The 22180-nt window shown below is 40.6% G+C and overlaps 3 protein-coding genes across 4 annotated transcripts; 2 read left to right on the top strand and 1 right to left on the bottom strand.

Moving 5' to 3' along the window:
* The first annotated feature begins 751 nt into the window (after positions 1 to 751).
* On the top strand, positions 752 to 9922 carry tmem64 (transmembrane protein 64). Its single transcript, XM_080045155.1, has 3 exons — positions 752 to 1912; positions 7523 to 7678; positions 9438 to 9922. Exons 1-3 carry the CDS (start codon positions 1202 to 1204, stop codon positions 9627 to 9629), a joined length of 1059 nt encoding a protein of 352 aa, XP_079901281.1. The 5' UTR covers positions 752 to 1201; the 3' UTR covers positions 9630 to 9922.
* A 7471-nt stretch (positions 9923 to 17393) lies between these two features.
* On the bottom strand, positions 17394 to 20922 carry tdp2b (tyrosyl-DNA phosphodiesterase 2b). Of its 2 annotated transcripts, none has more exons than XM_080046079.1 (7): positions 20910 to 20922; positions 19115 to 19236; positions 18852 to 19001; positions 18599 to 18690; positions 18285 to 18403; positions 18005 to 18175; positions 17394 to 17892 (listed from the first exon to the last, which is right to left on the bottom strand). In XM_080046079.1, exons 2-7 carry the CDS (start codon positions 19204 to 19206, stop codon positions 17611 to 17613), a joined length of 906 nt encoding a protein of 301 aa, XP_079902205.1. In that variant the 5' UTR covers positions 19207 to 19236; positions 20910 to 20922; the 3' UTR covers positions 17394 to 17610. The 2 variants fall into 2 exon arrangements, with proteins under 2 accessions (XP_079902205.1, XP_079902204.1); XM_080046078.1 differs by lacking the exon at positions 20910 to 20922 and adding an exon at positions 20064 to 20342.
* acot13 (acyl-CoA thioesterase 13) lies at positions 20519 to 22162 on the top strand. Its single transcript, XM_080046083.1, has 3 exons — positions 20519 to 20728; positions 20841 to 21025; positions 21719 to 22162. The coding sequence occupies exons 1-3, from the start codon at positions 20645 to 20647 to the stop codon at positions 21873 to 21875; spliced, it is 426 nt and encodes a 141-aa protein (XP_079902209.1). The 5' UTR covers positions 20519 to 20644; the 3' UTR covers positions 21876 to 22162.
* The last annotated feature ends 18 nt before the right edge of the window (positions 22163 to 22180 follow it).

The following is a 22180-nucleotide window of genomic DNA, read 5'->3' as shown; positions in this document are numbered from 1 at the left end:
CATCTTCTGCCACAACTCCTTTATTGATTGAGCGCTTTTCATTATTGAGCCTTGTGAAGCTGGATATGTGGTTAGATTTGAAATAACCTTTTAATTTCGGTAGGCCTAATTTAATCTACCAAATAAAATAACACAATATAAATCGAAAAGTTAAATCAATTTAAACACCTTGTCACGTCCTTGGTCCTTATCTGTCAGCAGTATATCCTGCTTATGTGGCAGTGTGGTGGCTGACAGCTAAAACACTTCAAAGATAATTGATCTAAAACAAACATGAATCTTGTCGCGCGTGATTCTCGCGATGACGCTCGAGGCACTGTGATTGGGCGAGAGCGTGTAACTGTCGGTCACGTGCGTTGAGGTTACTTGGCATTCTGGGACACAAACAGTGGTCAGTATGAAAAGCTCCAACAGCGACAGCAGCAGCTTCAGCAGCTTCTACTGTGGAGGGGGGGCCACGAGAGAAACAACAACACACAGCTAGCAAGAGGAACGAGGGAACTTCTTCTCCACCTCCGACTCGTGCGTTCTGTTTGCCGATTTGCTGTCCCGGGAGAAGCCCGAAGAGGAGGCCGACTACGGCGGGTTAAATGCCTGAAATGCTGCGGTCGAGTGCAGCCACGGAGAGTTTTTGTTTTTTTAGCTAACCACAGGAGTAAGTTAGCCACGCAGTGATTAATGCTAGTTTGTAAAACGTAAACTGGATGCCAATGCTGGTTTACACATAAAAAGTTGGTGTTCTTGTGCCACTTCTTCTACTCTAATCATCTCAGTCCAAAGAAGTGTTGGATTGTTTTGTCCTGACAGACTCCTCCATCCGCTGACTCTACATTGACCTGAGCTGAGCGACAACTCCTGAATATGGCGAGTGTTCCAGACAGAGACCACAAGACTGGCACTTTGAAGTCATTGGACTGGTACATTGACCAGCCTGTGTACCCAAGATAAACGTTTTAAATTCATGTAATGGCCAAGGACAGTGACGGATATAATATGTATGTCATAAGAATGACTTACCAATGCTGAAGCCATCTTCTTTAAAGTTAACAAACTCTTGCCTCTGTTGAAGCTCTACAAATTATTATCGTTAGACATGGACTTGCACTGGGTGTAAAGACCTTCTGTGAAATCTGAGACGTCACAGCTGTCTCTAGGAAGTGCAGGCCATCTGAGCCTGGCTGAGCTTACTCCAGGGGCCAACATGTCAATGTCTGGGGCCACGACTGTCCAGCTTTTCTCCAAGCTTGTCAAGCATGCGGTGGGCAAGACACAGATCCAGCTGAACCGCTGGCTGCAGAGGACAGCCACAGAAGACTGTGACAAAATTGACATCCTGATCTGCAGCGCCTTCAACGAGACAGGGGCCCCCATAGGGAAGTCGGATGGAGACCCTGAGATCATAGGTGCCACAGGGACAGCGACCTTCAGCAGTGGCGGTGAGTTCAGACACCCGTGCTGTATCACCACCTTCTGCTTGAAGAGCGCCCTGCTGGTCTGTATCCTGACCGCAGTGTGCTTCTCCTCTGTGGCCCTGGTGCGCCAATACCTCAAGGAACTCCTGCTCTGGGTGGAGAGCTTAGACAGCCTGGTCGGAGCCTTGCTGTTCATAGTGGGTTTGATCATCGTGTCGTTCCCGTGCGGATGGGGATATATTGTTCTGAACGTGGCGGCTGGCTACCTCTACGGCTTTGTGCTGGGCATGGGACTAGTTATGGTGGGGGTTTTAATAGGGACCTTTGTGGCACACCTGGTGTGCAAACGACTATTGACTGAGTGGGTGCTGAACAAGGTTGGGAACAGTGAACAGCTAAGCGCTGTCATACGAGTGGTGGAGGGAGGAAGTGGACTCAAAGTTGTGGCCTTAGCGAGACTCACCCCCATTCCTTTTGGGCTCCAAAATGCAGTTTTTTCGGTGAGTATGAAAACACTTATTGCCAGCTTCTCCTTCCTACTTCAGAAGGACATTAGACGGTCATGCAATGTCCATTGTAATTTGATATAGGATTTTAGCAGAAAGGTCACAGCAAGGGACCAGCCAGGAGCAGAGAGAGAAAAAAATAGATTGTGAATTATTTGAACACGTGAAAATAAAACTAACACAAAAAAAAACTTATGAGCATAAATAGAAATAATAAACAGGATCTTCAGCCACATGTAAGCAACAATTGATCAACTCGATTGATAATGTTAGTTCAATATTCAAGCTAGGCAGACCACAGTATTAGCAGACATGAAAGTAAAAGGCCATTCCAGAAAGAAAGCTTGTTCCACTTGTAGATACAAGAAGTGCAGCTATAAAATGAAATCTAGCCTATAAGGGCATCAAATATCAGTTTTATAGAATCAGTTGTGGTACTGATAGTGAAGACATACTTAATAACATATGGAGCATTATTTTTTTTTACTTAAAATGATCTGGTGACGTCCATAATTAAGACAAAGTCTGGACATCCTCTTTTCCTTTCTGTAAGGTAAATCTAAAGTAATTGATCAACCCAACAATCACCACGTAACCTACATTATAAAGCTAATCAGTTGCCCTCCTTCACTTAACCTGAGGTCCTTGACCTTCATCCATGTCATGAATAATTTATACCCCCGACTACCCTTCTCAGTCAACTCATTGATACTTCCAAATGGAATTGATGTTATGTAGCCATCCAAGCTAAGCTGTCTGGGCCAATACAGGCCACTGCTGCAAACAGAGGTCTTTGCGTTTTCTCTAAGTGAACCTGACTGCACAATATCTCTCTGGAATTGAAATTGACTGCCAAACAATAGATTACTTTAAATGATTATAATAACTAGTAGGGTGGTGAAAAAAAAAATACTCATGTAAAAATTGCTATTCCTTTCTTTTTTCATTTTTTTTTTAAATATATGTGTTTGTTTCTGCCAGTATTGTTGACTTGCCTTAAAATCAAATGCATTACAAGTTTCACATTAAAATAGACTTAAATTAAGATCGATAGACTTTAATTTGGACTTTAAACCGCATCTTAGCACACAGTGGACTGGAGTAAATCCTAAAATACTCCTTTTAACTGAATCGAGAAATACATTTTGAATCGGATTGTGACCCCAGGAATCGGAATTTAATCGCAGGATTCCTAATGATTCACAGCCCTTAAAACTAGCATTGAAATAATTGTAAAGTCTGCAGGAAGGGCACAGTTCAGTGTATTTTAGATCAATTGAAATGTACCTTCATTAAACATGTTAAAACAGAGAACAGATGAAAAAAAATCATGCAGTTGAAGCCATCACCATGATTCAGTATTACTTGAATTCTGTTTGAGTGAATAGTGTCATTGTGACAAAGTGAATAGTGGAACCGTTTGAAATGTGGCATGTGTACGGAAACCAGTCTTGTGAGAGCAAACATCCAGAATGTGAAGGCTTAAATGGCTTTTATAGCTTAAAGGGATGAAGGAGTTGATGCACAGACCTGAAGCAAAGGAAAGGCGGAAAAACTAGATGACGTAACTTTTACAAGCACAGTAATTGCATGCTGCAAAAGCAGTTGTGACTTATCTGGGGTGAATGATTTACGTAGTCATTCCTGGGCTGTATGGATTACGCGTTGGCTTTTGGCAGTTATATATCCACACTCAAAACCACAACCCTCACTCTGTGAAATGCATTAAAATATTCTCGTGTTGGGTCCTGGCTGTTATTGATCCAACCCCAAATTCTGAGGCCATACTTGGTGGAAGTTTTCCTTTATTCATTGTATTCAAAGTTCTTTCTAATTATTTGTTGTAGAGGTTGGAAAACCATTAAAAACATTGTTTCAGGCTGCCTTTTCCAAAATCTATTATTTTCTATCATATAAAGAGAATAATACATTTGATGTTATGGAATTGGATGGCAATATATGCATGAATTCAAAAACAATTTTTTAGTTAATTATCACGTGTGACAAACAAAAAGCATTAGATCCTCACATTTCAGAAACTGGAACAAGCAAACATTCTCCTTTTTTACTCGGGGAAAAATAAGTCAAACAATGAATCCATTATCAAGATAGATGCAGATTTTAAAAAAAAATTGCCAGCTCGACACTTTTATCTGGAGCAAGTTGCTCATTATTTATGACTAAGACAACAGTTTTAGACAAGCAAAAAATAGTCGTTTGGTAACACTGAGCTGAGATCATGGTGGACTCTTCTGACTGATTCAGGCCGTTGTGATGGTTCACCTGTAAAAAAAGGGTTATTTTTTTTGAGCAGGACTTGCAAACCCAGCAGATGGTCTCTTTTTGCTTGACTGACTTTAAGTGTCTTCTGTTTGTCATTTGTTCATACTTTCAGTCTCGTGGTTGGGACATAGTGTATCTCTGTGACCAAAGGTTGAAATGCCCTCTCTCTCATGCCAGTACACCATGGCACAAGCTTTAACAGTAGTTACAACGTTGAATTTACTGCTCCACTCTGCTGAGGTTAAAATGAGGTGTCAATGTCAAAGGGACAGACTTTTCACACTGCACTGCCCAGCTGCTGCCTATGTCACTGGCAATGTTGCTTCTCCACAATCATTTTACCAGGGTCAAATTGTGCCGTCTAATTGACAGCCTCGAAGAAATACTGTTTTCTATCTTGCTCTGGGTCATTATTTACAAGCAAATAAAACACTTTATGAGGAGGAAAGCAGCTTTCGGACAGCTCAGCCACAATGATGCTACACAAGTAGGTCATATATGGTTGCATGCCAGGTTTTATTTGTCATATTTCATTTGGTTAGTCTCAACTTCCGTCAGTTGTTTGTTTTCTTCTGACAGCAGTGTGTCCGTGTTGAGTCCTTGTTTTGATTTTTAAGATTGTTCCCTTTTATATATTTTAGGTTCACAGATGTATAGATATGCACATTTTTAATTGTAAATTTAGTTTTATTAATTATTATTATTATTATTATTATTATTATTATTATTATTATTATTATTATTATTATTATTATTATTATTATTTTACAAATGCATCCGTGGGTTGGGCCTGAGCGGAGTTGGCTGACCTAATAGTGCTTTGAACTGTCATAAATCAAAGTCCAAAGTATGACTTCCACGGTTGTTATTCCAGAGCTTGACAGCAAGTTTTAGCAGATTGCTTAACTGGGCAGCTTCAAGTTTACATGTGTCTGGTTCACTCTCAACACTCTTATTGCTGTCAGACGCAGCAGGCAACTGTTTTTCGTAATACAGCTCTAAAAACACACTGAACACGTGTACCTGCTCAGTACCTAACAGCAGACACAGACAAAGTTAGCAACTAGCTAGTGAACAAGACTAAATAATAATGTGGCTAAGTAACTGCTGGATATGTCATGTGTATGGATAATTAGCAGGTTATGTAGCTTTACAGTTGGTGAAGTGAATGTCAGAGACAGAGTGCAGCCTTTGCCGGGGAATTATGAATCCCACAGTTTGCCTGCTTCCACTGCTACATTTACTCTTCCTGGTGTTTCAAACTCAGCTCAGCCTCTTGCAGTATCACCTTGTAATATTACTAATGTTGAGGGGCTCATTATTTAGCCTGGCTGATTTTTGTATCTTTATGATCCTATTCTCAACCACAAAAGGTGAAACTTAACGGTGAGTGGGTAACTTTTAGCTACTGGCTCACCCAGGAGTTATGTGTTGTCTGCTGTGCCCTTGGTAAGCACTTTCAGTGGACGAGGGCCGAGGCTACATTTCACCGTGCCCCCTGCTTCTTTCTGCTGAAGTGGATGGTGCTATGTTTTACCGGGTAACCTAAGAACGACACACATACTGCAGCAGTTGACAAAATAATGGGACAGCTCGGGAAAAATGTTTGCGGACAAAGTAGGCGGATTCAGGTGTATTTTTTATCATAGCATTATGCCCTTTGCCACCGCTCGCTGCGCTGGCCTGCCTCCATCCCTCTGATGTCATAACCAGCTGATGAAGCAATTGGAGAATTCGCCGTGTTATTTATAGGAGCCTAACTACAGGCACCCCATGTTTTTGCAGCCAATTATCACCCCTGCACACCTCAGTCTTGGTTACAAAGGTTAAGAAACCCTGCTGTGCTTGTCCAAATAAAAAGGCATACAGAAGCAATCCTGAGATATATATATATATATTCCCTCCTTCCTGTTTGTTTACGAGCACAAACTCAAACCTGCAACGCTAGCTGCTCTAAATAAATCATGTCAAGTTCAGGAAAGGGATGTGTTTTTCACTTGAATTTGCAGATTGGGTTGTTGATAAACCGGCTTGCAGAAGTGAGTAGCAGTTCTCGGCACGGTTATAAAAATACCATGGGCCAGCCCTTGTCGTTTTTATAAGACAGCTGCACATGTTAGATGCCTGGGTGGAAAGACACTTCAGAGGTTATAGGCTTGAGAGAAGACTGAGGGCACTCCTTTTTTTTCTTCTGCAGCTCTCACAGGCTCACATGTCATGTCTCAGAGATCAACTGAACTGAAGGCGTTTTGTCTGGGTTGACACATGGCGTGGACACATCAGGGCACATATTTCAAGGAGAAAAGGCCTGTTACATGATTGCACTGAGGAGGAGAAAAATGCTCAGAGGGATCAGCCATGTTTTGATAACAGCCGGGTGCCCCATGAAGTGTAACCCAGGCTCTTATCAGTGTGTAGTGTGATAACAGGAGAGGCTTTAGGATCTATCACCAGGAGGAGACACTTTGGCTGGATCAAGTAGAACTTTTTTTCAGCCCTGATAACATTTTGTCTCAGGCAGTGTCTTGCAGCAACACACCACTGGCCCCTGACATTCCCGCTATCTGTGAACAGTGCACACAGTGCCAAGGTCACATCCTTACACACCCAGCACAGACACACAGCGGATTATGTCATCCCTTAATCAAGGGATCGAGGGTGGCGGCGAGGCAGACACTTGCTTAAATTTCGGTGGCTGTAATGAGATAGGAAAATAGACACTGAGCTGGATGTGCGGTGGCTTAATGTTATTACATGAGGCAATTACACCAGATCGTACCAAATAGGATCTTGCAGATTTTGAAATTAATACATCTGCACTATCCTATTACAAAAACTGCCGCTAGTTGATGTTTTGGTTTATTTTCACATAGAAAATGTTTTTTTTAAACGATAAAAGACAGTGAGAGAGGATTCAGCAGTTTTAAGTTTTATATTCTACAGGACGGATGTCAATACTGTGAATTCACATGACCTGCGCTCATTGGTAAAATCAGTATTCTGTTCTTTAAGTAAACGTAGAATAATGCAATGATTCTCTATAACAAGTTCTGATACACTCATCTGAATTCATATTTTGGACTTTTCTATAACATTAACTTTGTTTTGAATTGTTTGATCATTTGACCTCTTTGGGTCTTGACATGAAACTTTAAAGGGGAAAGGTCTATTTGTTGAAAACACGAGTTTTAGTTGAGGTTTACTTGAATATTTCCATACTGCTACTTTCAATTTATACTCCTCTGCATTTTACAGTGTACTTAAAGGGCAGTACTTGAGTAAATATATGAAGTTGACACAAGATGTTTCTCCTTCTTAAAGATCACAGATGTGTCCTTGCCAAACTACCTGGTGGCCTCCTCTGTGGGCCTGTTGCCCACTCAGCTTCTCAACTCCTACCTGGGCACCACCCTGCGCACCATGGAGGACGTCATCGCCGAGCAGAGCGTCAGCGGCTACTTTGTGTTCAGCCTGCAGGTGAGCCTTAGCCGATAAATGAATCACATCACACTTTGTTTTTCACGTATGCTTCATGACCTGGATTATGTCGCAAATGTTAAGACATATTGATTGATTGGATGGATTGATCAGAGCACACATGGCAGATCGTGATGATAATTCACTGATTTTGAGAAAAAAACAAGCATTCTCCAGAATCACTGTCTCAACCTTTACAGTTTTTTACGATTGCTAAACCACAGTGGGCACAACTGGAACGACAAGTGCAAAACTCTAACAACAGTATGCAGAGCAGCGGTTCATTCGGACCAAACTGTATCTCGTTTTAGCTCGTTTTTCATTGCTTATACACAACCTTCAAAACTCTACACACCTATCTCATGGCTTAACCACAGCCTGCACAACACTGTGGATTTCCAGCACTTTTTTCAAATGCTAACACACTGCTGCCACAACTATAAACCACACATTCAAAACAGAATGAATCCCTTTCAAACACTGCGGATTGCAATTTCAACTCAAACACTAAGATGTCTTGTTTAGACTTGTTAGTGAACATATATACAGTGTAAAGGGAAAGCTCAAAAATATATATTTTTTTGGAAATGGACCCAGGAAGACAGGTTGTTGGAGGTAGAAGAGTGGCAGTGAGAGTGTGGATGTGTGGAGGAAGACCTAGAAGACATAGAGCTGTAATGTCTGATGAAATACAGTAAGGGCTACACTGATAGACCCTGTTGTGAATCATGGTCTCTCATTGAGAGAGGCAGGGTTGAGAGTGCAACCCAATCTGCAAAAATCTAAAGTTGCATCTGTAATAAGAATTTTCCAGCAAACAAACAGCTTAGAGTTGCATCCTTACAGTAAATGACAACATTACAGGAATTGACATTTGTCAAATGTTTTGTTAGTGAAGTCAGTGCTTCTTCTCTCCTATACACACTCAACGTATTTCCCTTCTACCAAACCTGTCAAACATGATCCTATGTTAAAAGCTTAAGTTACATGAATAGTATGTTTATGTGAAGAAAGGGATGTAGCAATGGCTTCTGAAAGACACACAGTTCGCATACTTCAGCTCAACTGGAAGTTGACAGCCGGTACAGAAAGTTTTTTTGGCAATAATTCCATCAACTATGACTCCTTTCTGTGCTGGGAGAGGTCAGATGACTGCTACAATCAGAGAAAATGGGACCATGAACATTTCTAATTTTGAATGAACTTTAGATTTTTCATTGTAATTACATTTTGCCCCAGTAACAATACAGTTTCCCTTTGGAGATGAATAACGTTTGTTTTCTTCTCTTGTACGAATGCTAGGCCTTATACAGTATATACATGTGTTCACAGTTCTCTTTATTCATAGTACACCAAACTATGCTTTCACTTAAAATGATCCCAATGAGTTTAATTTTTGATTTGGGAATAAGAGCATTGGTATCATCATATGATTATGGGTGTATAGATAAATAGTTGCATGGGTGCATCCCTAACTTCCAAAATCTCTCCCATAAGGTAGTTAGTAGTTGATACATGTTATAGCTGCTCGGTGTATCTGACAGGCTTATATAAGACATGTTGACTATGGTAATAGATGTGTATGTCTCGCCTTTTATACTATTATGAGGAGAGCCAACTATAAGTAAACGCATCAGAATATTATGGAGTTCAGCTCACCATCAAAAGCACAAAAAAATAAAGCTCTAAAAACATGTATGCTGTGTTTCAGCCCTGTCGAACACAACATGATGACTTTGCCCCTTTTTGTCCTCTGCAGATCATCATCAGCATCGGCCTGATGTTCTATGTGGTGCACCGGGCTCAGGTCGAGCTCAACGCCGCCATCGCCGCCTGCCAGATGGAGCTGAAGTCTTCACACATGAACGGCTCCTCCGCCAACCACAGCGGCTTTTCCTACTGCAGCAAGAGGGCCACGGCCGGCGGGGGGAACTGCGTTAATGTGGTGTGACCAGCCAAAACGTCCTATGAACTGCTCACCAAAATTGTAAGACTGTGGAGCTTGAGAGGAACCCTCTCTGAGTTTAGACGCTGTGGGGGAAAGTGTCGGAAGGTGTGGTATTTAATTTTTTTTTACATACCTTATTCTCACCACCCTTGGGAGAAAAACTATGAAAAAGCATACAACTTTAGTCGGTACGGTGTTTTAGAAAATGTGGGGACCACAAAGCTTTTTTGAAGAAACAATTTTGCGGTACATCATATTGGGAATTTATTGTTATTTTCATGAAGGTACTTCTCAACATTTACAAGAGATGTCAATGAAATGATGACCCCCCCCACCCCCCTTCTTTTATAGATATCAGAGGTGGCTGAGTGAGTGAGTCATTAACAAAAATATAACCAGGCATTTACTGCCTGCTAACACTATGAATGTGCAATTTGGAGCTTTCTAGAGAACCAAGGAATTGTTTTTTCCATTGTTGGTGTCAAAAGAATGCCAACCTATGCACCTTTCTTTCATACTACATCTTTTGTTGTTTTGTTTTGAGATCCTGATTTGTTTCACACCCAGTGCCACTTCACGGCACAAACTAATAAGGGCATTATTCATATGTTTTGAAAGATTTGGCTGTTTTAGTCCAGTTAATTTATTTTCAAGTGTCTTATTTTTGGATTCTAGAGAGAGAGGGGGAGAAGCTCTCCGACGCGAGCATCAGCCCCTCCTCTGTGTGATTTCTGCTGGCTTATGAGCACGTCAGCTGTATTGGCCTTGTCTGGCCCGAGATGGTTTTAGCGCCTCTGCAGTTTTGATAAGAGCAGCTGGAGAGGAGAGCAGATTTCACAGCGGGAAACTCAGGAATGTTTCTGGAAAGTTAAAGTGCAGCGTGATCATCTCCCCTCAGTAGCACGGCCACATGTTCTCTGCTAAACAAAGGTTGCGTTCCGAATCGCATACTCTTTCTTTTTTCTATTCTACATACTACATCCGACGATTAAAATAATCTAGTTAGGATGCAGTATGCATACTATTGGGACATACTTTACTCTCTTATTTCAACATAACATTGCGCCTTGATCTTGCCTCTTGCTTTTATATCCGTCGCATCCCCTTTAGTTTTCATATGGAGGCTTCGTCGATGTGACGTCACTTCACGTGCGCAATGGATTGTGGGTCAGAATCGCCCAAATAGGATGCAGTTTTCAACACTAACAATCTTGGCCGCATGAAGTAGGACATCCGGGTACTTCTAACCATCCTAAATCTGGCCACAAGAATCGGGACATCCTAAATCTTTTTTCTACATACTATATAGTAGAAAGTATGCGATTCGGAACGTAACCAAAGATTCCCACGCCCAACTGAAACTGAGATGTCAAGATTTTATTCCTTTTTAAATGTTGATAATTCCCTTTTGATTTTACACACATTTTTCTTTAGCCGAGAGATTATCCGTTAAGATTATGAAAACGTTTTTACTTAAGGTTTTGACAACGCTGTGCAATGTTGAAGAAATGTGACAAAATGGCATGAATGTCTGATTTCAGTGCTGAAACCAAACTAATCTGACATGCATACAAAATAACACAAACCTACGTTAATGTAAGGTTTATCTTGTATTAGTCGAGTAAGCTATAGATGAGAGAAAGCGGCTGATCTTTTTTATGTGCCATAATTTGATATCATTGTCAGTTGCCATGACACCTGAGCTGTGGCTACACGTGACTTACTTTATTACTTTAACGTTGGTGTTAATTATGTAAAATGATCTGTGAACAGTGTTTTGTGTTTTAGCTCTCAATAACGCAACAGCAAAGCTTTCGTGCTGCAGGTTCCTTTTGCACAGACCACCACAAACAAACAAATGTTATTTTCGTATGGATGAGTTAAACTTGGAAGGGGTTTGGTTGGTCATAAATTGAAACTGATGTGTCTCCGAAGCCGACAATCAAACACAACACGGACACTAGGTGATGATTGTGATAATACTTTTTTTTTCTTTTTTTTACATGAATTATTGTGATGCTGCTCCTCAGACAAAGTCTGATTGAGGAATAATAAGGGCTCCTATATGAAATATCCATCTCTGTCCCCATATTTGTTCACTAAAGCCTGTTTGTAATGCTGACAACCTTTTTTTTAATTCAATTTTTGTACAATTTATTTGTTATTCGATTTTTCGCCAAAACACATTCCATGCTGTCAGTCTCTGAAAAAGGTGAGTTATCACACTAAAATGTTGGTTAAAAGGGCCCCTTCCTGTATGAAATTAGCAATAATGTTTGAAAGCAAATATATATATATATATATATATAGATATATATGATAGAAGTCCTACCAATAAGGTCTTTAGCCAAGTGTGGAGGATAGCTGTTTACTTCCAGTGTTAAAGATCTGCTTGTAAACATTTATTTTCTATTCGGAAAGTGAACATAAACTGCATTTAAGTTGTCTGTTGAGCCACTGTAAAAGGCGAGTGTCAATATTCCCAGGTTTGTGTTGGTGTTCGACCTGCCTGTTACCTCCCGCTGCCTCTGACAGACCTTTCTGCGTTGCCACCGACATGGAAGAGTCCCACACACACACACACACACACACCTGTGATCAGAACAACTCGTTCAACACCTTTTCGATAGTACCTAAACCAATACGTATCGCTCATTGATACCTCTCACTCCTATCACATGAAAATCTTCTGAATTGTCACGGTTTCTTACTTAAATTGAAAGCTTTTGCAGACAGATGAGAAAACGTTATGGCTGCAAGATTGATAAAAATCTACCCACAGTTCCAGATGAGAAAGAAAGTAAACATACTAGCCAGCAGTGACATTTCTTAAAGAAGTGTCTATACCCTCCAAATAAGGGGTGATTTGATGAAACTGTTCTGCTCACGTGTGTGAAAGCAAGTGGGTCTTCCTCTTTGTTAAAGGTCACATATTATGCTAAATGCACTTTTTAAATGTGTTCTAACATATCCATGGGTCCACGGTGTGCCTAGAGACTGCCAAAATATTTTTAAAAATAACAATATCTCCTGTTCTCACTCTCCCCCTTTCTGAAACCCCCACCCCTCCCCCCCAATATACTCCAGTCAGAATTTTCCCCTTTTCTGACCTCACAAACTGGAAAGCCAGAAGCTTCCACTGTGCAGCCCACACCCCTATTTCTTATTGGTCCACGGCCCTGACAGACAGAGGGCGAGGCGTATCTGGCTTCGCTTCCGGACAGGGGGCGGGGGCAGCTCAAAGATTGTATATTTACGAGGGGAGCTGCAGCTCTTTTTAAAAAATAGGCCATTGTGAGATTAGCTGAACATCAGCATAGTACAATAAATTATCTGAAAGTTTTTTTCAGCAAACAATTAAAGAAAAACGTATTAGGGACCACTAAGACCATATAATATGGTGTATAATAGAACCGAAAAGTGTATAATATGGGAGCTTTAAATGCAAAAATCAAACACATGGAACTTGCCGCTGTGGACACACGTCATACCATTTTAGTGAAGATTATGGGTGAAATGATCTGGTCTACAGTAGAGGCTTTGGTACTTCCTAGGTGGGCTCTAACTTAACTTAGATAATAGTTATGCAACAACTGATTCCTAAGGGAAGTATATTTCATGAGTACCCTCACAAGACTCGAATATGGGAACTGTACACCGGAACTGTCTTAAAGGTGTTGAGTTAAGGGTCTTGTTTGGTGCTATGAAATGCAATACTTCTCATCTGTATCAAGTGCATTACACATATGCTGTATTTTGTAATACAGAGAATTTTACAGTGTATAAATATTGATATTTATCGCTGTACGATGCTTGTTCAGTGTTATTTATGAGAAAATAAAATCTTTGTTACAAAAAGAATCTGTTTTTTTCCCCACATATATTTTAAAACCCACCTTTTAATAATTATGTTATAAATGTAATAAATGTGAAATGTTCTTACAGGAATAGTTTGACATTTTGGGGAATCTTCTCATTTGCAACTTTTACTATATATGAACTTGTATCCAATCCACTCCTCAGTTTGTTTAATTATTTACAGCTCAGGATCCTTATGTAATACTGAGTGAATCCCTGTCCTTTTTGCTTTTACTTAACAATCTGTCAACCCTGTTATTTAAGATGGAAAAAGCTGCCTAGATTAGCTGCTTTGGGTGGGGAAACACTGCATTATCTACAGATGTTTTCACAGATGTGTTGAAAAGCTTCCACTGCAAGATACATTTCTACCTTTGTTGAGGTGCCACACATTTCATATAATCTTTCTTCACACGTCATAAGCTCAACCCTGAATCTAAGTCTCTCTGACCCCTTTGAGAGTGATGAAAGACAACATTTTCTTGCTCAGAAGGTTTTCCCCTTATCTTGCAAACCTCTAAATAACTGTCAGTCCTCAAATATGCAGCAGCACTGTACGTCCAGAAATAATTCTGGCTTCTGGGGCAGTTTGTCACTGTGATTTTGATGGGAAGTAGTGATGGATGTGGCGGGGTGATATCGAGTTGAGCACCACTTACACTTGCCCTTGCCTTGCCTCTGACTAGCTATCTGTACAGGGGTAGGTGGGCGTCTGTATGGAGATGATCTAACAGACATGGTTAGGATAGATTCTGCTGGTGAAACCCCCCCCCCCCACACACCCCCAAACACACACACACACACACACACACACACACACACACACACACACACACACACACACACACACCAGTACAGTGGCTATGCTGCAAGCAGCCATCTGCTCACATCCCAAATACAGCAAATCACAATCAATCAATCACAATTGCAACAGAACACATTCCTCATGCATTTTATTGCATCAGCTGTTAGAAGGCGTTGCAGCACAGATTTTTGTCCACTCAACACGCCCATCCATTCCGGGCTGGGGTCAGATCTGTGTCCGATCCATCATCATCCAAGCCTGCCTCAAAGGACAAACCTCACCCCAGAGCCTCCCCACAGGACCATGGATACGTCCACACGGGCCGAGAACATTCATTTTGACGGGGCCTCAAATGAAAGCCCCAGCTATCACTGAAGGCTACACTTTTGAAGGAGAGCTCTTAAAATAGGTCGTCATCTTAGAGCCTGCTGGTGTTTGGGAAAACACGTCTCGGGGTGAAATGTGAAGAGAGAGTGAAATGATCTTGGAGTACGTCCACGCAGCCTTCCGGTGGGAAAAGTTATGATGCAGATGTGAATGGATTTTGTGAAGGAGGGAAATGTTTATGGGCCTCTGTCAGAGGGATTTTGCTCAAGGCACATCACATGGCCACTTTCTTGGGGCCAGACAGCTGTTGCCTCCATCTGTACCGTGGATGACCTGCTGTTCTCCTCCTCCTTGAGCTGTAGTGGGAAAACTGCTCAGTAGCTTACACAACTAGGATCAAAGCATTGCACCTCTGGATGTTGATGGGAATCAACCGCTGTTATCTAAACATTTTTTAGCTCCCCTCCCCAACAGTTGTTTGGATGTTTATTTCCATCCCCTACTGGCTTGAAGCTGTGATAAGTTTATGTCAGTATATTGTTTAGTATCAGAAAGTAACCGAACACACTCCTGTTTGTCTTGGGTCATGCATGCTGACCCCTTATTAATCACTATATTCTGGACTGTCAACAAAAAACATTTTAAAAATAGGATTAAAATAATAAATAAATAATAATTACATTGAAAGAAAGCATTATTAAAAATAGATATATTTTATAAATGATAATTTAAGTTATTTTTGATGTCACAAATGTTGGTGTTTCCAACTTTTTAAACGTTAGTATTTGGCGTCTCTTTTTCATAAAGTCTGAATTGGTAGGACAAAACAAAACATCTTTAGGTTTTAGGAAATTGTAATTGTCATTTTTCACTACTTGTGGACAATTTTAAGATGAAATGATAATTCAAAAATGAAGATCATTATCAGTGGCCCTATGTAAGACTGTTCTACGTCTGCTCCCAGGAAAGAGTCACGTCCGTGGCCTCTCCTAAGGTCAGCTCTTATTCACTCTGTGCGACTGCACTTTGAATACTGTGCTGTCTGCTCGCTCGTGGAGCAAAAACATGAAAACTCACTCTGAGATTTGAAGAGTGTGTCACACTGAGAGGGGAGGGAGACGCGTTGACAGTGTGTTGGCAGAGACTGTGGAGGAGGTTTCGACTGATACCTAAAAAGTGAGACTGTCAAAATGTAGAAAGTAGATTAACTTGTTTCTCAGTCAGTCTATGGCATCCCATCGGCAAGGCTTACTTTTGAGAAAGGCACACATTCATGATACTGAGAGCTAATATAAACGTCATGCATGACCAACTCCTCTGGCTAAAAGTAGATGAGAGGGTAAAAGCTTCCCTTCTCTCATTTGTGAAAAATATCAATGTACTCAAAACCCCTGATTGTTTGTATAGGCAACTCACACTCAGTTCTAATGCACACACATACCCCACTAGACATGCCACCAGTGGAAACTACACTATTCCACAAGCCAAAACAAATTCAAAACAACGTACAGTGTTGTATAGAGCTATGGTTGAATGGAACTCCCTCCCAGGGCATATCTCTAAAAATCTGAATAAAACTGGGTTCAAAAAACATGTGAAACAACACCTAATTGCTGTCCGCATTAGAGATTAGAGACCTGCTATTTTTATATTTTTAAATGCTTTTTGTTTTTGTTTTTTTTGTGTATTAATGGTTTCGTTCCTATATGTTTTGTGATTGTTTTTCTTTGTATAAATTATTATTTTTTTTTTTATATATATATTTTTTTTTTTATGTTTTTCTTTTTTGTATATGTTTTGTGTGGACCCCAGGAAGACTAGCTGATGTTTCTGCATCAGCTAATGGGGATCCTAATAAAATCAAATAAATAAATACTCACACACACACACACACACATACACTAACAGGGCTAAGCTGGACCGTCCAAACTCAATCATGTTTGGGTATAACATTTTCCCTTTAAAATGATGTTGTTATTGCCCTCTGATTAAAGTTTACATCGGTACATATTTTTCAACGTTTATTGTCACATTATCTAAATTATCTAATTATTCTAACAGATTATGTAGAAAGAAATCAGTGAATTACATTAATTATATAGACTGATCTGTTCTGTCTGGCCCTGTGAGTTTTATTTGTGTAAATGTAATTTGTCTTAATCTTTTTTTACTATGTCAAACCCACTCATAATAAGACAAGTAAAATTTAAGTAATTTTTAAGTAAGTCTGCTGAGAATTAAAGATGAATAAGGAGTGAAAAATAAATGTTTCAGTGGGTTAAATCAGCAGGAATTTGCTGTTTGGTCATTGTTTATGGACTTAAAGCTTAAATTACAGTGATGTAATGGATCACCATTAAGTTAAATTTGGAGTCAACATTCAGTATTTAATGTATTTGTATGGTAAATATTGAGCTCTGGACAGTCTTTAGAGGTGGTCATGTTTTTTTTTTTTACAATTACAGCTCAACTCTGCAGTGCTCTCTAATGGTGAGATGCTATAACTACCAACACACAGTCCTGCCCTCATGAGTTAGTATTGTAACTATCAGTTGCATTCATTTTTAACATTATATATGTCAGAAGCCATCCACTTAAGTGGATTTTATTTTGAAAGGCATCTGGAAACTATTTCATGTTGAAAGAAGCATTTTGATGGGATGATGTGGATGAGAAGATTTAAAGTTGCTACAATACCATGACCACTGGGCAAACATCACCTGCCTAGGTGACTTCCAACTTTCAACTGCTCAAGTTTAATTTGAAAACGGTGCAAACTTTTGGCATTTTAACATTTATTGGTGCTTTTCTACATTGTACATTAGCTACTTGCAAATAGTAAAAAAACTAAACATAAACAGTTGCTCCAGCAAGAGACAGATAAACCAGGTCAGAACATCTTCTTTCACAGAGAGAGAGTTGTGGTCTGAACCCAGACACTGGGAACACACTATAGTCCTGCAGATCTCTTTCAGGTGGTTTTGTGCATTTTCTTTAGCCAGCAGAGAAGCTGCAGTAGATTCCCCAGTGATCACTAATGTAGCGCCTGCAGTCCAGCTTCTCCAGTCCCACCAGGGCCATGTGGTCTGGGGCCAGGCGTGGTACCCCTGCCTTGGTGGCTGGCCGGAGGTAGATCCGGTCGAAGCGGCAGCGACTGATGTAAGGAACGCTCTTGTTACTGTTGGCTTTGGTGTCCCACGTGTAGCGGCAATGCTCCTGCTTTCCCAGCCTCTCCCACACATCGCATACGCCGGGGGACAGACCTACCCTGGCTACCTAAAATAGAGCCCAGGGCAATGATTAATAAGGAGGTACACCTGTGTGATTCCAGGCATGGAGGAAAATTGACAACTAAAGTTTTTTTAGTTTAAATAATGCAAAGACTTACCTCTGCGTCCCTCAGGTTGGTGTCTCCCCCGAACAGGACGGTGACGTCGTCGGCCGCCTCTCTCGTCCTCTGCATCACCACTCGCAGCTGTTTCATCCGTTCCTCCGCTTGGCCTTTACAGCTCTCGAGGTGGGACGTCATAAGACACAGCTTCTGGCCCTTGAAAGTCACCTGATTTTAAAAGAGAGAAAGAGATAAATCCAACTTTGTATTTGCTAAGTTCAAGCTGAGTTCAAGTGCATGACATCAAGTATGTTGGGACGGCTATCTGTGCACCAACCTGAGCTACGAGCAGATTCCTCATCATTTGAGTATTGGGGTAAGGCACTATCTCGCTCTCTACCAATTTGACTCGGGACTTCTTCAGCATCATCCCAGTGAAGTAACCCTCTTCACCACCTGGTCGGTTCAAAGAGAGAAAGACTGAGCTCGGCTACAGTTTATCCCATGTCTTGTATAATACAGTTGGGGTGGGGCCTTTTTCATATTTAGCACAACCCTACAAAAGATAAAACAACTACACCAGAGCACTGAAGACATTGTGTAAATACCTTGAGTATTCAGTGAAAAAGGGCCCCAATGAACACACAGTACCTTCAATGATTAGGTAGCTGACGGCCCGTTTCTTCAAGTACTCTATGTAAGGTTGAATGAGTTCTTGGAGGAACACCACGTCAGGAGTGTACCTGCACGAAGAGAAGATTCACTTTTCAACTGAAATCTTTCTAATAAGAAGGGGAACTGTCCAATATGTGACATCTGTATCCTTGAGTGGATTTTCCCACATTGTATTAAAATATCAAGTTATGCCAACAGAGTAGACAACCGTATATAAACAAAAGCTTACAAGGCTAAGAAGGAGCACAGGCCTCTGGCTCGCTCTGAAAGGTTGTCCGTATCAAGCCCGTCCACATTCCAGGAGATCAGCGACAGTTTGCTGTCGTCTTCGTCTGAGGGTTTCTGTGCGGGGGCTGGACTGTCCTTAGTCAAATCTATACTGGAAGGTTTTACAGACACTGTTAATACATTTTGAGTTGTTGAATGCTAACTGGTTATAATAACAAAAAAAGTCATCCATAATTCTCATCTGAAACGTTAACTTAGCACTACCAGCTCTCTGGAGGTTTTTCCTCAACCTTCTGCTTCTTTGCTTTGGGGCCGGTCTCCTCCTCTGGAAAATCCTCTTCAAACACTCTCTCCATGTCAGCCTCAAAGAATGAGTTCAAAGCTCTCTGAAAGACAAGTGAATGATGAGGTCAATTGGGACTAACTGCATTAAGATTTACAATCCTTTTAGGGGTGTGAACGTTTACAAAAATTACAAAACGGGGGCAATTTTTCGTGTAACATTCCTATGGAGTGTATGTGGGTATGTATGGGGGAAATATGGACATAGGGCCTACTACAGTCTATGCATACACTGGCAGCTTTCTTTTTAGCTCGTTTGTAACAATTAGCTGTTAGCTGCTGAGCTAGCGTTAAGCTTGTGAGACAGGCATTCATTCATTTCAACTCGTCTCATTGACTGCAGGCCTATTGAAAAAGAGTTTCAACTCTGTGGACGGACAGAGTATATAGCCTTTCACGTATGAGCACATTTATGCAGGTTAGACACATTTGATAAAGTTTGGGCTTATTACCTTGACTCCTAGAGTATTTACTTACTAACGAGCGTTCACTTCAACTGGGTGACGTCACTGCGCCTTAATCTTGACTTGTCTAGAGTGCTGATACAGACCTCTTATAATGAATGATACAGACCCACAAACACACTGTGGGTCAGACAGATTCAGATTCTGCATTTTAACATCTCAAAATTCCAGTGTGTGATGTGAAATTAATTAATGCATGTCTCCAAAACACATCGAAACAATTTTTTTTAAATAGAAAAGATTTAGAAAAAAGAAATAACGGTTGTCGTTTAGCATTTTTTCATCATTACAGCTTAAAGCAATACTTTTTAAGGATATACAGGAACCCAGAAGCTACAACAGTCATCTATCGGGGTAATAAATCGAGAAGCCTCTGGTGCAGTCAGACCATGAGTCAGACTCTGTACCTCCATCACCCATTCATTCTCAGCCAGGTAGCACTGAGCCACAGCGCTGTCTGTTCCCGCAATGGCTGCAAACTCTTCGCACAGACGAGTCCTGCTTTCTTCATCACTCGAAACTGGTGGTTTTGCGGAGTCCGATGTTGACGCCATTGTTTTACTGGCCGAATTCATAGACTGTAAAAAGTCGGCTTAAATAAACAAGAAACGTTAAGTATGAAGAAAAAACAAAACAAATATTAGCCCATGTTGTCAAGTCAAGTTGGCTTTTCTGTAACATTGAAAGGCTTCCGGGTGAAGTTGCTAGTTCGGTTGTTACAACAACCCACCATAGACTGTACAATAGAGCAAATTCTACTTGTATGATTAAAAAGTCTACTACCCAAGGTAACATGTGCAGTTATCAATTAACACCAAATATTTGTATTATTGCGGTGTTATTTACTTTTTAAACTTCATATTTGGTACATAGCTAGCAGGATAGCTTCAAGTTTCACCCGGACAATTTATCGAGCGCAGCAGTTTCCGGCACGTAGTCTAGTAAACAGAAGTTTGACATTGACAGCTTTTTCTTTTTAACGTTAACTATGGTTTCTATGTCTTTAAATACGTTAAAACTGGTAATGAGATCAATGATAGATACTCCTGGCTTCGACAGAGTCCTGAGCAAGGTAAAGAAAAGATCTTCTCCGACGCTTCTCGGGCGTGTATTGTCTATATTACAAATCAAGCGTTGCTGCACTGTCAGAAATAAGCGGCTGTTGTTGTGTGTTACCCCCTGAGGTGGATATTTTGTCTGCCAGCCCGGGTAAGGTGGTGTGTGAGATGCGGGTAGAAGAGGAGCACACCAACCGGGGAGGGACGCTGCACGGCGGGCTCACTGCCACTCTGGTGGACGTCATCTCCACCGTGGCCATCATGTACAGTGAAAGAGGATCACCGGGCGTCAGCGTGGATATGAACATAACGTGAGTTAGTTTTTATTTCTTTGACATCACAGATAAGCATAGTATGAAAGGATATGGTCACTTCAGACTTTTACCGTGACACATTATGACATACCAAGAAAAAAGTTGTCACTAATCCAAATTGATGTTATGAAATAATTGTGTAGAATAAACCTTCACAGATTACTGTAACATGGACCTGAGACGTACAGCTACCACTTAGAACACCATTTACGCTCATATTTTCATTTCCCCCACTTCAACTTACTCTTATATTTTAATTTAACATTTATAAAATGCATGTCTACGATAATTTTTAGAAATACTGACCAAAAGTTTATATTGAGATTAAATTTTCTAAGAATGCGCATTTAACGTGAAAGTACAGAGCATAAAGAAATAATAGTATTTAGTTTAAGTTTTAGTTGAATTACGATGCAAACTCCTTCCTACAAGCCCAGTCAAAATACAGATATGATTTCAGTGTCATCAGTACAGTCCAGATTTTAGTAAAGTTAATGTTCATATCAACATTGGAACCATCAAAATATGAATATATCTTAAAAATGTATTGAATTTGACTCCACACTTGTATGTTCCCATTTATTCCCACTGAGGGTGACCTTGTCCTTCCGCATGTTAACCAGGTCAGGTTGAAGATTAACTCCATAAACTACAAATGACTGGCAAAAAAAAATAAAAAATGTCTTACAGGTACATGAATGCTGCCAAGATCGGTGAGGACGTACTCATCACTGCTCAGGTTCTGAAGCAAGGACGGACGCTGGCGTTTGCCACAGTGGATCTCACTGACAAGTCCACAGGGAAGCTCATAGCACAGGGGAGACACACTAAACACCTTGGAAGCTAAACTGTCACTCTTCTGAGCCTGTCTGTGGATCACACAATGTAACTGTAATGTCAAAACAAGGGACTCTGAGTCCACATGTAAACTAACCTCTGCCTTTAAATTGTTCTGCCTGAATCAGTATGTACAGAAAATGTAAATAGTATTACGGATCATTCTAACAGCTGTCAGCTGGAGATAACATATTTGTCATCAACAAGAACTAATGGCTGTATTATTGTCAGAGCCCTATTGTATGATTGGTACTGTATCATGATGACATGCATGTGCAATAAAACAAATAGACGAGTTATGCTTTCAGAATTTGC

The sequence above is a fragment of the Ammodytes marinus genome (genome assembly GCF_949987685.1).
Source record: "Ammodytes marinus genome assembly, chromosome: 17".
In the NCBI taxonomy this organism is placed as follows: Eukaryota; Metazoa; Chordata; class Actinopteri; order Uranoscopiformes; family Ammodytidae; genus Ammodytes; species Ammodytes marinus.
The sequence above is the reverse complement of the archived record's forward strand: the minus strand, read 5'-3'. Positions and strand labels throughout refer to the sequence as shown.